The sequence below is a fragment of the Eubalaena glacialis genome, chromosome 7, assembly GCF_028564815.1.
Source record: "Eubalaena glacialis isolate mEubGla1 chromosome 7, mEubGla1.1.hap2.+ XY, whole genome shotgun sequence".
Classification (NCBI taxonomy): domain Eukaryota; kingdom Metazoa; phylum Chordata; class Mammalia; order Artiodactyla; family Balaenidae; genus Eubalaena; species Eubalaena glacialis.
The window spans coordinates 26860327-26878166 of record NC_083722.1 but is presented as its reverse complement, the minus strand read 5'-3'; the positions used below and the strand labels follow the sequence as shown (position 1 = coordinate 26878166).

Sequence of the window (17840 nt, the reverse complement as noted above, 5' to 3'; positions counted from 1 at the left end):
TCAATATAGAGGTTTTTAAATGTCTATATTTATATTAATCACACTGACCGACTCTCTCTCCTTTAAATGCACGTTTAGAGTCTGTAGGCTCTGTGTGACCCAGGGGTGCTTATATAACTAAATGTGGGTGTCTGGGTATAAATACGTGTTTATGATTTTTATAATATATATGTCTGTGGGTTGCATCTAACTCCTGTGTGTGTAATAATGTTTTTCTCTCAGCTGAGGCTTACTTCTCCAGCCTATTGTTTGAGACAACAGATATAAGTTGCGATGGGAGAGGAGCGTCGGATTTGGTGTGTATCCCCCATTTCCAATTATAGATGGATCATTACAGACAGCGGAGTCCTGAGAAGCCAGACATCTGCTCCTCACATGAATGCACTCACCTCCTAGAGACAAGGCTGCCATCATGCTCTGGAAGCTCGTGGAGAATGTCAAGTACGAAGATATCTATGAGGTGAGCCGACACCCCCGGTTGCATCTTAGAGCTTTGCAGATAGAGAACTTGAGCTTCTTGACACCCCCAACTCATCTATATTTTTAAGCTATTTGCTCGTAGATTTCCGGTCGGTTTTCTCAGCTTTCTCCAACTTTTGGAAAAGCTGGCTTGGGGAAACTTCGCTATTCTGAAAAAGGACTTTAAGGTGGAAATCTGACTACTTTAACTTAGGAGATTTCTCTTGTATTTTTGTTATTTTATTTCTCTTTCTCTCTTCGTCGCCCCCCCCCCTTTAGGATCTGATGGGGAACAGTGGTGCTAGTGAATGTGGGCAGAGAAAATAAAGACTGATAAAGGCAGAGACTCTCCTCGTTTTGAGTGTGGGAGAGAATTAGGTTTTCAAGCCTATTTCGTAACAGATTCGAGCTTTTAATTTTTATTTTCAATAACATTTTTGAAATCGATAACCAACGGATCCCAGTAGAGGACGAAAATATAGAAGGAGGGAGGTCGACGGATAGACGGACAGATGGATAGATGGATGTAGAGAGCACAAGCCAAGGAGCCATAGGAGACAATTTTTTAATTTTCTTTTTTTCTCGTGTTTTGCTTCTTTGAGAGTCGGGGCGTTCAAACCACCCCATGTCTTGGCATTTTTAACGAAAATTTCTGCCCGGGTTGAGTGCGCACCGTTCTTTACCGCTGAGGCCAGGGAGACTCGGGTGGAGATGCTGCCCGCAGCCAGGCTGGAGCCTGCCTCCCCGCGGGCGGGGCGCGCCGGCCGTGCGCTCGGGTCTCGGGCGCCGACGGAGCGGCGGGGCGGCGGGGCTGCGCGCGGGCCGGGCTGCCGGGCGGAGAGGGGACGGCGGCCCAGGACCGCGGAACTTCGCTCCGAGCTCACCAGCCTGGGAGTCCCCGAATTAGGCGTGAGGGGAAGCGGGGAAGCGAAGACTCCGAGGAGACGTCGAGGGAGGGAAGCGGGAAAGAAAAACTTGGCGGAAGGCGAAGAGAAAGGGGCAGAGGAGTAAGGGACGGCGAAGGTAGAAGCTGGCGAGCGGGCAGTGGCTGGAGGTCGGAAGGAGGGGAAGTCGGAGAGGGGAGGGAGGACGAGAAGCCAAGTCTCGGGCGATCGGCGCGGGAAGCGCTCGGTCGGACGAAGCGGTCGCGATGGGACGCAAAGAGGATCCCCACCCCGCGGGGGACACGCCATCCCGCCGGCTCCGGGACGACTCCTGAAAGCCGGGCGGGGAGCCGCCTTGCGGACGCTAGGAATGGGCCCCTCCCGACGCCGCCAGCCCAGCCCCGCGACCCAGGCTGCGGCTCCGAGGAGCCCGCGCGCGCCCCGCCGCTGCCCGGTTGATTTTCGCAAGCAGCGCCCGGCGCCCGCGCCAGAAGCCTCCCAGCTCTGCCCAGCCCCGAATCCTGATTTTGGGGTGCGTGTGCGTGTGTGTGTGTGTGTGTGTGTGTGAGAGAGAGATGAGAGGGAGAGAGGAGATTTGTCTTTCTGCGGAATAATGATTGGGGCTTTCCTTTCCTCTTTGTGGTTGTGTATTGACTGTAACGAAGAGCCGCGCCTCCGCCTGGTGGGGTTTGTTTCTGTTCGGCCTCCTCTTCCTTCTCTAACAGGCGGGATAATGGTCTAGTCGAAGGAGCTAGAACTGTCCTAAAGAATGTGAGCGCCCGAAGTGGGCTTGGCACGGGCGGGGAAGGGGCCGCGGTGTAAGTAGCTCAGGGTATACAGAGAGGGACTTCACTGGGTTCCGAAAAGTAAGCAGGATAAAACTCGTTCTAAGAGTCTGGAAGGTAGACTGGCTAAATGGGAAAGGAGGGAGGGAGAGAAGAAAGCATGGAGGGAGGGAGGGAGGGAGGAAGAGGGAGGGGTGGAGTGGAAGAGGGAAAGAGGGGAGAATAAAGGGGGAGGGAGAGAGAAGAGACCGAGAGAGAGAGACAGGGAGAGAGAGAGAGAGAGAGAGAGAATACTGCAGGTATTCCTATCTGCCTAATTTTTCTGCTCAAAAAATATAGGAGAACCCGCAGCCCGGTGGAAGGAGCCTATTTAAGTCGGGAGAAAGGTTGAACTTTAACAGAAATGGCAGTTAGGCCAGTTGAACGGGTTCCTGAAACATCCAAAAAGGTTTTCTGTTGCCCCTGGCTTTGCCTGGAAAGGATAAGTTTAGTGTACTTGAAGATTGATTGCATATATTTTAAATTGAAGTAAAAAAAAATCACAGACTGCAGGAGCACTGAAGAGGGAAAGGCTGCACAAGGGATGGAAAGCCCCCATCTCGCCTCTATCCTTTAATAAATAAGCATAATCTCCAGTATGCGTGAAAGTCTGCAAACGTCACTGTAAACAACCGGGCCCACCGGTTTGCTTTGCTCTCCCCTCCAAAGGAGGAGGCAACACCTTTTTATTTTGTTTTTTAATCTGCACACGAAGCACCTAGGGCGATCCATTCTTCCCATTAGGAAAGTCCCTCTCCAGGAACCAGGACACCTACGTTCTGCACAAGCCCCCAGCGATGCTCTCTCCCTCACCGCCTGGTCCAAGGGAGCAGGGGCTGCTTTACGCGCGTCCCCGGCTCAGTTAATTGAAGTTCTGCCTCTTTCCTGCTAAACTTTTTCCCCGGTCTGCCTTCGCCAGCCCCCTCGTCTGATTACATCTAGTAATTCTCCACTGAATGAACGTCATTTACAATAGTAGGGAGCTCTGCGCCCGCTGCTGCTTCACGCTCCATTTGTCCTCCATTCTCCCTTTAAAGTACTCGTGTAATATTAATAGTCATGAATATCAATTATTATGAGGCGGTGTAGGCAAGCGGCGGGAGGAAGGGGCGCCCGAGCAGTCTGAGCCCAGCTTCGGGCGGAAGAGGACTGCTTCTGGAGCCCCGAAGAACCGCAGAAGAAAAAAAGCCAAAAACACAGCAAGAGACCGATGAACAGCTCTGCGTGTGTGTGACAGGCGACGCCAATCTCGTTTGGGGGGGGAGGGTAAAAAAAAATTTTTTTTTTTTTGATGGCTTGTCCTGGAAACACCTCAAGCTCGGCTCCTGTGTCCAGCTCGTTTCTCTGCTGGACTCCTTGATTTTTTTTTTTTAATCATTGTTTGATTTTGAGCAGTAACCAGGCTTTTTTTTCCAGATGTTAGTCCACACCTATTCATCCATGGTGAGTTTGGATTCACGTTGTACCAGAATTGCATGCTCCCTCCTCTCACTGTCTCTCTGTCTCTGTCTCTTGTGTGTGCGTCTCACTCTCTCGTCTCTGTCTTCCTTCGAGCGCCTTTGGCTTGGTAATTTAGCACCATAATTGGACGAGGCTGCAGCTGCTTCTCTGCATTGTGTGTTCGTCTGAGCTCCATGAGTCAACTGGGGAGGGGGGGAGGCCGAACAGGAAAACTTTTTATTTGCCATTGCAGTTTGGAAATTTAGGTGACTATTTCTCCAAAAAGAACCATGGGGACTTTACCATGGCATTTCCACAGAGGAGAGGGAGAAACTCACACACACACACACACACACACACACCTCCCCCCTCCCCTTTCACTGAGTTTAGCACTCCACTTAGGACTAGCGCTAAGTTGTCTGGGCTTTTTTTTGTTCGTTTTTTTTTTTTCCCCCTCCCAACCCCAGGTCCTTCATCTTCACTCCCTGGAGTAGGACAGCAATAGATATATTTAGAAAAGCAGCCTTAGAAAAACTCCTGCAAACCACAGTTCAACTTTAACAGGGACTCAGGATATGATTTCGAATGAGATCCATTTCAATCAAACACTACATAAATTATCTAATTCCTCTTGGGGAGGGAGGGGGGCCTGGAAACTCAGATCAGGCAGATTCCTGGGTCTCCTGGAATGACCAAGTCCTGTGGGGAGCTCCTGGTCAGCCGGCTGGGTTAGCAGGAGGAACAGCACAGCCAATAGTATGAAGTTTTATTTGTCATGCTTTGGACCTCTGGAAGAGTTAGGAAAAAATAGTTTAAAACACCCAGAAGAGCAAATACCCCATGTCAGACTCCTGTATTTTTCATTAGGGAATTGAGAATCTCCCCCCCCATACACACTGTTACTTTACCCTCACCCCTTTTGCCGGCTTTGCACCCCAACAGAAGGCTTAGATGTTGGTTAAGTGGGTGATTCTCCCCCCCTTTCCCCCCAAAGCCTCGCATTTGGAATTGCTGAAATCATGTACCCTCTGAGTCAGCTTGGGAGTCTAAGTTTCAGACTCTTGCGTCCCCTATCCCGGGAAGAAGAAGATGCCGAAGGCGGGCTTCTCCATTTGTCGCTTGTATTTTTTCCTCCCCTTCTCTCTCTCTCTCTTTCTCCTCTCCGCTCCCAGGACCGGCACGATGGCGTCCCGAGTCACAGCTCACGGCTCTCCCAGCTGGGCTCGGTGTCCCAAGGACCTTACTCCAGCGCCCCGCCGCTGTCCCACACGCCGTCGTCAGATTTCCAGCCACCCTACTTCCCGCCCCCCTACCAGCCGCTCCCCTACCACCAGAGCCAGGACCCCTACTCCCACGTCAACGACCCCTACTCCCTGAACCCCCTGCACCAGCCCCAGCAGCACCCCTGGGGGCAACGACAGCGGCAAGAAGTGGGTTCAGAAGCCAGCTCTCTCCTGCCCCAGCCTCGGGCCGCCCTGCCCCAGCTCTCGGGCCTCGACCCCCGGAGGGACTACCACTCGGTCCGCCGGCCGGACGTGCTCCTGCACTCAGCGCACCACGGCCTGGACGCGGGCATGGGTGACAGCCTCTCGCTGCACGGTCTCGGCCACCCCGGGATGGAAGACGTCCAGGTAATGGCACACAAACAAACAAACAGTAAACAAATAACAAATGCCCCCCGGGAGGGAGGAAAGGCGGGGAGGGACAGCTGTGTCTCCTTTGGGGGACGTACACCACACGTACGTAACTGTGTGTATACGTGTATGGCTCTCTAGTGGCGATTTCTGGAGGTCCGATGATGAAAGCTAGAAGCACTAGAAATGAAAGAATGAAGGAGAAAAATATATGTGTTTTGCTAGCTTAGGATCATCAGAATCAAGGCTAGATGTTTTTGTCTTGCCTTAGCTATGCGACTCCTTCCTGTTCTCTTGCGCTTCGTGCGAGCAAGCTGGGTGCCCTCCCCAACCCACCCGCTCTGCATGCCCAGTAGTGGGCCTGGGCCCCCTGACATGGCAGGTGGAGTCCTGACTGCCTGAAGCTACAGCATGGAGGTGCAGGGACCTCTATATCGGTTCTTGCTGGATTTGCAAAGACTTTGTTAAGCATGACAATGCACATTGGAAGAAAAACATGTGCTATTTTGTCCAAGCCAGGTCTTACTTTGAATGTCCCATAAGCTGTTGAACCCTTTTCCAAGATAATTGAGTTCCAGGGTCATCATCTGAGAAATGGAAGATTTGTAGGGAGAGACCCAGAAAGTCATAATTCTGTTTGGGAATTCATGAGGACACATATGATTTTGGAGATTCTTTTCCCCCTTTGGACCATTAAACGACTGTGGAGCAATGTTCTCCACATCCCTCTCCAGTCCTCCTTTCCACTAATACCCTCTCCCCAGTGTCACCACCCCAGTTGAAGAGGCATCATATGTTTGTTTCTTAAAAGGCTCCAAACACTCCCCCACCCACTCACTATCCCATCTGCAACCTACACAATGGAGCCTGATTTGGTGGAGAATATTTGGTTAAACTAAACAAAGAAACATCAAAGAAATGGTTTATAAAAACTCTCTGGGTGATTCTGAGCAGGTCTCCTTTTCCTCCCTAATTTAAATAGTCTCCAGAAAAGATAAATATGGTTGAAAGGTATTCAATGGATCCTTCGGTCTCATTGGCATGGTTGTATATATTATGCATCATTATGGACATACCTCTGAAGAAAAGGAAAACAGTATGGGAAAGGGAAAGGGTGCATGAGTCTTTCCTCTTTACCTTGCTGAAGAAAATGTATTTTGAACAGTTAAAATGTGGGGACAGAATTAAATGCTGTCTGTGTGTAGTCTATGATGGTTTACTGCTTTAAAGGAAATTCAGTTATTTAATATTTCTAAAAATGACAGAATCACCTGAGTTGTGGCTGGATTTACCCATAGTCATAAGAATGGTAGTTTTGTTGATTTAGCCGAGCTTAACTGTCCCTGTCTGAAGATAATGCTCATTTCAGAATATCATATGAGAAAGGAAATATTTAATCTTTTTTTTTTTTATGCGTTGGGGTAATATGTGTCTGGGGGGAAAAGTTTTTAAATTAACCTTTCTGGGTACGGTTCAAAGTGCTAGATAATGAAAGTGGATCAACTCATCAGCATTGCTGTTGGCAATGCTGCACTGGCTGTGTCACCACACTCGGCAGGCCTAGTGGTTTAGGCGACCGAACCCAGGGATTGCGCCCAAAGAGGGAACAGATTTCTTTGGTTTTAGTTTTTAGTTTTTAGTTTTTTGAAAGAGAGAATCGTGAGAGGTTTGGAGTGTTTGGTCAAATGCAAGGGGCCAGAGAAAAACAGGGCCAGGTCGGTGTGCATTTGGGAGAGCACCCTTGTCCGAGTTGTGGCCGGAGCTCAGACCCGGGAGGTGGACAGAGCCCAGAGCAGAGACGGCGCAGGCCCAGGGCCCTCGCTGCTCCCCGCCCACCCCACCTCTCCCCGTTCCTCCCCAGATGCATCCCAGCAGGTCGCCTGGCGAGGTGGGGAGGCCCGCGGGACTTTCTCGGGTCGACCCTCACTGCAAGGGGTCGCGGGGGATACACTCCGCGCCTGTCCCAGGAGGGGAACGACAGGGGCTGCGGCGATCTCTGTCTCCGTCGCGATGACAGGCGTCCTGAGGCCGGGGTGTGGTTGACGTGACACGGGGCAGGTGACAAAGAAAGACAGGGGAAGAGATGGACCTAGGACCAGACCCTAGAATCCAGAGGCTCTGCCTCCTCCGTCCAGTCCCGGAGGATCCACTTCTGACTTAGGGATCTGGAACTCGGTGGGGGACGACGGCTAAAGTTGCAGGAGCTGACGGCGGTTTCAGCGTTTCGCGTTTCCTGCAGCTACGGGATGGGTGGGCTGCGCCCCACCTGTCTGTAAAAGGGACCAGGGGTGCCTCAGCCTGGACCCCAGTCACTCGTTCCATCTCAAGGGCCTGGTGTGTGTGCCCGATCCCCCTACGCAATCCAGCTGAGGATCAGGCAGATCCCAGGGCGCTGCCAGGCCGGGGGCCCTCACACCCAGCGGTCCTCACCTGGCCTAGGGCTGGGGGGAGATGTTGTGTGACCCAGACACACACGCGGGGCCACCGCCCCGACCGTGAGAGAAGCAAATGAGGAGAACTAATTAACCAAATGCTTCTAATAATTTTTTAAATGAAACTATAAAACCCTGTCAATTTCTATTTCAATTTACTCACAGGGGCTATTAAACCAGCAAATCGCTGTTTGGGTTTTGGGTATGCTACATTCTACCCATTGTGTGTGTGTGTGTGTGTGTGTGTGTGTGTGAGCGCGCACGCGGGGAGGGGGGCAGTGTTTAAAACTCAGAAAAACAGCATCAGAAAGAAGAGAGCGTGAGGTGACACCTAGTATTTTGGAGCTTGTTTAGTTGTTGTGAACACCTCTTTCCTTTTTCCGATCTTTGCTCTCTAACCTTTACCACCTAAGAGTGTAAACATATAAGGATGTTAAGTCAAAGCCCCTACACACACACACACACACACACACTCTCAAACACACCCTAGTGTCTTAAAGCAACCCCTGGTATCACTTTTAACTAAAGAAGTCTAGTAATTACGAGTCTGAGTCGTTTTTCTGAGCTTCCGCATGCAGTCCTAATTAAATCTTTACGACCCTCCCTGTGACGATTAAGCGCCAGCATGCTGCGTGAATATCCTGTACAAAAACCCAGCAGGCGTCCGTAATTAGATAGAAAATCAGACAAGAGCCTTCTCATTAACTACCACAACTACCCCACGTCGCTGATGAGGCGTATATACATATTTACGTACCGACGTGAGGGTGAGGTGTGGGCGCTCACGGTCCGGGGCCTGTGAGATCGCGGGTCTGTCCGCCCACAGACACAGGCGAATATTTCTGTTCTGCGTGGACACGTCGCCACTGTAGACACGTGAGCACAAAAGGCGTGAATCTTGTGTGTGCGCGCCTGTGTGCATGGTGGGGTCTCCTGGGAGCTCCGAACAAGTTACATGAAGCATTTCTCTTTTTTCTTTAAGCTTTGTACTATTTAAGTTGGAGATGGCATGTTGCGACATGGAAAATGGTCCTTACGGAGAATAACAATTTTCCCCATCTTTCTGAGAACAGAAGAGTGGCTATGAAAAACGAAAAGAAACAAATGAACACGACCCCTCCATGATTAGATCATCTCGTTTCTAATGTGCTGCTTGTTTGGGGTAGACAGTCTCTTCCTTGTGATGAACACACGCCCTGTCTGGGGATGCAGCTTGAGTGGGTGGGAGGTGCTGTCTAAACACAACCCCCCTTACAAGCCCTTTGCTTTTTACTCCTCTGTAGAGTGGGTGACAGATTAGTCCAAAGGTAGGTGTCTAAAGATCAAGGAAAGCAGCTGTACGTGGCAGAAAGGCCTAGCATTGATTTTCTCTGGGGAGTAGGGGGGAGGGAATCCACTGCCTTTGGATGCCCTGGGATGCACGGCTAGAACCCTGTTCTGGTGCATCCTGACAGTAAGAATATCATTCTAACAGCTCTTTCCCCTCTGAAATGCAGCCAACATCTAGGGTCGAAACTTTCCTTCTCTGAGATGAAAATGGCAAGGAAGGTGAATGTTCTTTGCCATTACCCAGGTGCTGACTGGGAGATCCTCTGTGTGTGTGTGTGTGTGTGTGTGTGTGTGTGTGTGTGTGTGTTGGTGCGTCTGTAGTTACTGCCTTCCTAACAGGTGTGCTTCTTGCTGGGTAGCAGAGGTGGCAGGGTTGGGAGGGGGAGCAAATTGTGCAGGTTCCCCCAAGCAATTGTCCTGCAGCAGGAAGCTCACCCAGCACAGGGATGTGTGTGAACTGCAGTGGGTGTGCGGTCCTGACAGCCTGCAGACGTGTTCCTATGTGTTGCTGTTCGCATTCCATTCCAAATTGCTCAGACTTTAATTAAAATCCTATAATGTAAACTATTATGTATTTGTAAAATGACTCTGGGGTTAAGATGCACTGGGATAGCATAGAAAACAGAAATTGCTCTGACTAATATTGGTGAAAATCTTTCAGTGCTGCCAGATTTTCACAACTCATAAGAGCAAATAATATAAAAGTTTGTGTCTATGTAATATCTATGTTTAATGTAATAACTAAACCAATCCTGCATCCCAGATGTCTCTCACAGTTTCCTTTTTCCTCTTCTTCCATTGGAAGAATTTATAATTTGGGTGAATTTCATTTCTGTGTCCATTTGGAGGTAATAATGATAATAATAAAACCTCCCTTTGTGAATTAATATAAATGGAAATAACAGCAACTCCAGTTTGGAATGACATGATTTATGAGTGTGATTCTTTAATATCCAGTCGATTTGAATAGTGATGTTTTTATATTCACAGTCAGTTGAAGATGCCAATAACAGCGGCATGAATCTATTGGACCAGTCTGTCATAAAAAAAGGTATGGATTCTTCCCCCCGCAAAGTAAGCAAAGTTTCCTCTGCGTTCATGTCTTTATGATGAGTTTTCACTTTGAAGGATTTCATTATTTTATAAGACACAAATGTTTGTTCACAATCATAGGACAGCGGCTATCTGGATGAAAATGCCTGTTGGGAAGAAGGAATGGGGGTGGGGGACCGCAGGGAGAAACCCGGATGAGAGAGACAGAGGAACAGAAACTATTGCCATTTTTCTCATGGTACCTTCGCTAGCAATTCTAGATACATTGTAAATAATTGAACTACCATCACATATGGAACTGGCTGGGAAACACTGCTTTCAAAAATATGCTATAATTATTTCATTGATAACTGGAGTTTGTTGAACTAGACCCTATGCCATTGGGGTAGCTCCTTCTCTCTTGGCCTTTGTATTTGATTTTGGGGGTGGTAATTTTGTTCCCAGTTCTCTGTGTTTTATGAGTTGTTTCTTCTGATTTTTTTAAATTGTGCCAAATGTGTTGCTAAATATGCTCTTCCTGAGAAGCTGAGCCGGGCTCTGCACATTTCTCAGTCTTCCTACATATGCATTCATGATTTAGTGTGACTGTGGAATCACCCCATACTGTTAAAGGGCATGTGATATTAACAAATGTTTGCAGTCTCTTGTACAGCTGTAAGCAAAATAATTAACTAATTAAACTAATTAAATGTAATTACAATAACTCATTTCGGGCGTATTGCAGCTGCTTAATTTTCCCCCCCTCTTCTCTGACAGTCACTGAGAGAATGCCTGGCGATTAGGATGGCTGCCGAAAGGCCCGAATGTCACTCACATGCCACAAATTTAGGAGTTTGAATGTGTAAACAGTGCAATCTTTAATTATCACAAGAACTGGTATTTGGAGCTACAATTTTAACTACTGTAACCCTTTCTTATCGATGCTGGAGAAGGCCTGTCCTTCTGTTTGGTGTCAACAATCCCTAGCTGCAGTCACTTCTGATTCATTTGAGCCAGATGACATTCACAAACACAATTAAAAGAGGAAAAGATGCTTCAGAAAGTAATGCAGAGTCAAGCCGGTAGAATAGGAGGGTTGTGAAGGAAGGATTCCAAACAGGGTGAGGAGTTTTCAATTTTCTTCTCTCACAAAAGCAGAAAAAGTCGCTTTGAGAGGTGGGAGGTGGGAGGCGGAAGCTGTACCTGAAATGATGCCATTTGGCTTTGGAACGTAATATCCCCAAGAAGACTAGTAGGGTTTGGGGCAAAACTATTTTAAGTGTTGCTCCAAACATCTCTCCTGCTCTTCTTTAGATAGTATCGTTTCGGTTTTTAATGCCAGGGTTTGGGTTTGCTGGGACACTCAGGCTCGTGCTTTGATTTGCAACTGCGCTGACAGCTCACTTTCACCATTTCCTCCTGGGTCTTCTCTTCTGGTTAATTGCTGGTTGATGGGAGGTGGGTATGGGGAGGAGGAGAGGCGCTTCTTCATTGGCTTTCGTGGTTTCTTTTCTGTTTTAGTTTCCGTCCCTTTTCATGGAAAGCTAGAACCCCTTACCTCAGGGTTCTGTATCCTGGAAACAGCGTTGGACCTGGCTGTAGGGCATGCCCAACTGATGACCAATCAGAAATGTTCTTAATAGGCAGGCCAATAAAAATGTGTGGAACTTAGCTTACCTAACAAAATGGAGATGAAAATATTCTTAGATGTGGGATGCTTTGGTTTCAGGGCTTGTATATGTTTGTCAGTGAAATGTGAATATGTATGTATATGGGTATCTCCAGGAATAAGAAGAGGAGAATGTTGACTAATGTCACTGGTTCTGTTCTGGAAACGCGGAGTACTTTTTATGGCCCCCAGAATCTTTTTTAAAAATGTGCAGCTTAAAGCATCTAAGTGGCACCCCAGTCATTTTATTGATTTAGGGAGTGTGGTATGAATATAAAGTGTGAGGTCAATTCCATTATTTAATATTTCGGGTATTTGCTTTATTACATGATGAAAATATCCTAATATATTTTTATCTTTAGAGAGCCATGGGCAAAAGAGGAATAAGTGGTTGATTTACTTTTCTAGATCACTGTGAACCACTTAAAATAAGGTTATGGGTTCATTAGCTCCTTCCCTGCCCTCTGGTCTCCCGTCTTTGCCCCTCCACCACCTTTATGAGGGATGACTCCCAGAGATTAATTTCATAAAAGAGGAGGTGAGGACGTTTCCTGAACTAAATATTCTAAATTTCAACAACTGGCAAGGGACTAGGTTGCTTTATTTGTTTTCTAATGGGCTTTTAGAGAGATTTTAAAAATTCTACCTTATTAATAAAAAAGGCAGCAACTGGCCCAGGTTTACGTGTCTCTGCTTCTGTGCGATGTATTGAAGGCGGAAGACTTAGACATAAAGGATATATGTCTCTGTGTGTGTGTGTGTGTCTCTCTAATTATGGAAGGTCTCCCTCCTAAAATTTAACCAGTCCAATTTTCACCCGTGTTGATATCACCCCATAGATTGTAGGTGAGCTCTCTTGTTATGTTTGCTATCTGGGCTTAGCTGACATTTCTGAAGTAATTTAGTTAAGAGGAAATGAGTTGTTCCCAGTAGAGAGAGCAAACGAGTGGAGTGAAGGTAGCCAGCGTGATAAATGGCTCTTTCATTTGAAGATCTCCAGAGCTCGTTTACGGCTAATTTTCTGTATTGGCCCCCTTTGAGCTATTAATGCAATCGGCAGGGACGGGGGCCCCTCTCCTCTTAGCTGCCCCATTAGAGCTCCCATTAAGCCAGCGAGTCTCAACTCCATGGCAGGAGTGGGGGGAGTAATGAAAGGTGCTTTTTAAACTCTCCTAATCTAAACCGGCAGAGGGTGGTTAATACGATTTGAAGGGGGCTGGTCAATGAGCAATCAATAAAGTAATAATGAGAAGGATTCGGTACATTAACAGTCTAAAAATCCAACGAGACATTAAAAAATCATTCTTAACTCTCAGTTCCATTAAGACTAGGAATCTGGGCTGGGAGGGGGCAGGGTGGTGCCCAGCTCACGTAAATGATCACTGCCACCATCCTACAGCCTAACCTAAAGAAGGCTCACCTAGGCTTTCAGAAAAAGTTTTTGGTGCAATTAGAGGCCAACATGCAATCGGCTTGACACCTTAGATAGCAGAAAAGATGCTGGGATTTCTTGGAAAGGCCAGAGTGGCTGGAGTCCAAGGTCCAAATGTTGTGACTGTGGGGCATTTTCCTTGGTCTTAGGGATATCCTGTTTGGTTAGTTTCAGTTCAACCTCCGGTTCTCTCCCACTTTTTGCCCGTTAGTTCTGGCCCCTTCCCCACATAAACACTTTGATTGGTGTGGATTTTCTCTGGGTGGGGGGAGATACGGAAATTGCCAATTTCAATTACAAGGGGTTCTGTTGGGATTCCTCCTTCTGACCTAGGAGGTAAAAGCACCCAGAATCTGTCGGAGCCTTTGAGAAGGGTATGAGTTTCCTCTCAAATGGAGAGGTTCACATTTCCAGAGCTGACTTGGATCCCAATTGGTATTTATTCAACTAGAGACTCTCAGCTATGTTTCCAGCCACCCAGGGAGTAATCAGAGTTCATAGAATTTCAAAGCTGGAAAGGTTAGACACTCTTCTCCAACTCCCATCCCCATCCCCCAGTGTGGAAACTGAGACAGAGAGAAGACAAATGATTTTCTCAAGGTCCCACACACGGAGTAAGTGATGGGACCTAACTCAGTTTCCAGCCTCTTAGGCTTTGCCCCTAAAGGATGCCAACACTGGACGTTTGTAATTTTTTTATGTTCCAGCTTTCTTTGTGGGAATCCTTTTATTTTTCTTTCCAGGATTTCAGTGCTCACATTTATACACATGCTCTTATATACATGTGGAATAACATTTAGCCCGCAGGTAGATGAGAAACAATGCAAGTATGAGGAAAGCGGTGATCTGCTGGTGAGAAGTAATTACTTCAAGCAATGCTCTACCTCTTGTGGCTTCCTGGTGTAGTTTCCATATTTAAGTCCAGGTACATTACAGAGGGACTTATGCTTCCATCTATTAGATGGGTTCATTTCTTCCTTCTCTCCCACCAGCAGGTCAGACCCACAGAGGACCTGCCTCCAGTCAAACACAAAGATCTCAAAGCTGTGATTTCATACTTACATTTAAAGAGTAAAGATGAAGAGCTAACTTATTAACCCTTTGGCTCTATAGAGTCCACTAATGAATAAGATTTTCTCCAATTTTCCTTCCTCTCTCTTAAATAAAACTCCAGTCCTTGTAATGAAATATTGATCGGGTTTTAAACCTTTTTTTTCTTCTCCTCCCATATAATGCAAGTTTAAAGAGAGGAGAGCAAATTTGGGAGGTGTTACGTCCAGAAGTTGGCCATGCTATCCAACTGAGAACTGAAGAGGGGAAAAAAAAAAACCTCCCAGTTTTAATGTATGCACAGAAAATTGTAAACATGTAAAGAACTGAAAGCTTCACGCTGAGTTTTGCTATGCTCCATTTCCTTACCATTTCCTGCTGTCGCTTTAAACCTATCTTAGTCATCTCTGGGTTCCGTGAGTAGGAGGAGTGCACTCATAATTACTAACAAATCAACCGGGCCCTGTTGCTCCCTGGGTTTATTGATAAGCTGGAGGAAAGCAGAAGGGAAAAGACAAAGAGAATAAAATATGGGGTTAATCAGCTGAGGAAGGCATGTGTGAGAGTGGTGGGGAAGGTAGATGCTAACAGTAGGATGGACTTAGAAAAGCGTAGGGACAAGAAATATGTAGAGTCTAGTCTAGGGGACCAATACGAAGGCCCCGGGTGGGAGAGAGGTTTAGAACCTGAGGATGGGAGAGTAGAGGGTGCAAACAAGATTGATACTTAAATTAGAAAATAGAAATATAACCTGAAGCACCTCTGCTCAAATAGTCTTGGTCTTTGAGGGGAAAAAACAAGGCCACCCTCCTCTTCCCCCTCCCCCTAGACAGCAGAGTGCTGAGGGGAGCTGACTGGGTGGGTGATATTTAGGTGATAATGTATATGCAAAAAGGTACAGCCCTTGGGAGGGAGCGATATACATTCCCCAAAGGAAATTGCTCTTGCCTGGTAAATCAGGCAATTAACAATAGTGAAATGAGAGGGCAGGTTATAAAATGTCTCTATAGACCTAGCTTTTCAAGAGATTTGGCGCCTGGGACTGTGAAAAGCGGGTAAAATTCCAGTTCTCAGGAGGTACTCAGTGATCCAGTCTGGGAAACAGGAACTGAACTTACTATTTTCAGCTTAGTGCTAAGGTGTAGGGCAAGCCGTTAAAATATTCTTTCTAAATAGTATTTAAATTTTGAAATGTTGCTGAATATCAAAGATGAGATTTTTTATATATTTTATTTCTGTAGTTCATACCATGTTAAGACTACAAAGGGCCGTCTGTATTTTGGGGAAAAGTTTTTCCAGGGTTACCATGATTATATATTATTTGCTTATAGTGCTTGAATATGAATCTGAAATATAGAAATCAGGACTGCAGTGGAAAAAAAGACATATTAAAATAGATGTGGATATTGTGCAAGATAATTAAATGACAGGGTGTTCCCACCCCAATCACTGTTTTTTTAAGTAAGTCACTTAAATCCATATTTTACTCAAATTTAATTAATACACTTCAAATTTGCATTGGTTCACTCTCAAACGAGAAGCACTTCGCTGATGAGACTATGATGAGGAGAATCAGAAAGAAGAAAGCCCCCTCTGTAACTCCCCACCACCGCCGTGACAGGGCAGAAGATTCACTCTGTTACCTAACATCATTCATCTGCCCTGAGACAGACTCTGTAGACAGATCCAGAAATCCCAAAATGTCTACTAAGAAGTAGAAAAAGGGAATGCTTCAGTCTTCCCATCCACTTTCCTCAGAAAGCCCTTTCTACAGGTGTTTGAAAAGGGCCAAATGCAATTCATAGTAAATAAAAGATCTGGGACCTACCTGGCTTTTAGGAGTCTCTAAATAATCATGGAGGTCTGAGTGCTAGGATCTGTGGTAGAAAGAGGAAGCTGTTTCAAGAACCCTCAGGGCGGTTAGTCTGTTCTAGACAAGGGAGGTTATATAACTTATTTTGTGTGTGGGGTTCTAGGCTCCAGATGGTAGAAAGAGCATATCTTTCTCTTACTAGAATTATAGAATGAGACAGAGTCTTTATTAAAGAGGGGGAATGGTAGCATCCTTTTTCATGCCAGAAACATTGCATAAATCCCCTGGACTGGTGATCACCAACTAGTGCTTGAGGGGCTTCAGATCCCAGTGGAAGTAGCTCAGGTGTAGGGCAAGCCAGGAGGGGACGTTGCCTGGCCAGTGGCTTCTAGAGCCTGCAGAAGAAAAATGGGCATCAGCAGTGTAGAAGTCCAAGGGAGCGAGACTGCCAGGGAACTGGGAGGCTGACCTTTCACTGTCACTCATTCCCAGCTCATTCCCAGCCTCTGGTTCTATCAAGCGCCGCCTCTTCCTGAGGTGCAGATGACACTGAAACACAATTAAACAGAAATACAGGCTGAAGAGACTGAATGCGCCTGGGTAGCAGTGGCAACCAGCTGTCAGCTCTTATTAACTTCCGCATAAAACATACCTTGAGTGAGGTTTGTTATCAATTACTTGCCGAAATGAAACAACTGGGGCAAGGCAAGACCGCTGCTCACATGAATTAGAGTGATTGGTTGATTGATCAGGGCACCTGTTGTAAATCATAACTGCTCCAAACAATCACCAGCCGGTGCTTTACATTAATTTGTAAACAAAATTCATGTCACCGCAGAATTGCTTTCACTGGAGAGGAGCATTTGGGTTCCTTTCTAAATGAATCTGTTGTTAGGATGTTGGAAAGAATGGGATCCACTGTAGAGAAATGAGCAGCTCTTCTGGGCCCAACTCCCCTGTTTAATGGTATTATTACTTGGCTGTTCTTGGGCAGGGTGACAGATGGTGCCCACCCTCCTGATCCTCACCAGTGATGACCATAGATTTGTGTCCAATAGGAGAGGAGGGAAGGGTTCCCATAAAGACCATTGGTATTACTATTTTATATCATTGATAGGGATGATCACCTTCAGGCTTCAGCACCAAATGTGATTATCAGGAGACAGATGAGGACACTAAGATTCAGAGAAGTTTAGTGAGATGTTTAAGGTCACACAGCCAGCACGTGATGGAATCGAATTTGCCAGGTTTCACAGCACAATCCAAACTCCTGGGTTGCTTGTTTTTCTTGATTTGTGTAGTGAGCGGGACAGTGGCAAGCGACTCTCACATGTCCACACGCATGGGGTAAGTTTCCAAAGGAGTGATGGCTTTTGCATTTGTTTGTACACAGTGCTCTGAACGCACCGCAGAACCACGGGAACAAACACTTCCTCCTGCAGCTTTCCGCTTGGCGCCTGCCCTGTGGCCTCGCCCCTGCGCACGCAGCGACACATTCTATCGGCCGGTCAGCAGGCTCGAAACCCGGTCACCTTTATGGCATTTTTTTTTTTTCCCTCTCTAGTTCCGGTTCCTCCCAAATCTGTGACTTCTCTGATGATGAATAAGGATGGTTTCCTGGGAGGCATGTCTGTCAACACCGGTGAGGTGTTTTGCTCGGTCCCCGGCCGTTTGTCTCTGCTCAGTTCAACTTCAAAATACAAAGTAACTGTGGGGGAAGTTCAGAGACGGCTGTCGCCCCCCGAATGCCTCAATGCGTCTCTCCTCGGCGGCGTCCTCAGAAGGTAACCCCTCGAATCAACCACTTTTTATAACTGCGCGGTTGCCTAGCAACCGGATCCC

The 17840-nt window shown here is 47.0% G+C and overlaps 1 protein-coding gene across 8 annotated transcripts in view; it reads left to right on the top strand.

The window, feature by feature from the left end:
- The first annotated feature begins 267 nt into the window (after window positions 1-267).
- The window catches only part of TFAP2B (transcription factor AP-2 beta), a 28827-nt gene continuing 11254 nt past the window's right edge, over window positions 268-17840 (top strand). For 3 of the 8 annotated variants that reach the window (XM_061196110.1, XM_061196108.1, XM_061196109.1), the window contains exons 1-4: window positions 269-460; window positions 4780-5238; window positions 9993-10053; window positions 17563-17782. In XM_061196110.1, coding sequence (XP_061052093.1) covers window positions 380-460; window positions 4780-5238; window positions 9993-10053; window positions 17563-17782 — 821 coding nt within the window. In that variant the 5' untranslated portion in view covers window positions 269-379. Of the gene's footprint in view, window positions 461-1463; window positions 1483-1529; window positions 1876-2386; window positions 3394-3583; window positions 3611-4779; window positions 5239-9992; window positions 10054-17562; window positions 17783-17840 lie in introns of those variants that run through there. The other 5 variants (XM_061196107.1, XM_061196112.1, XM_061196106.1 and 2 more) reach the window with 5 other exon arrangements.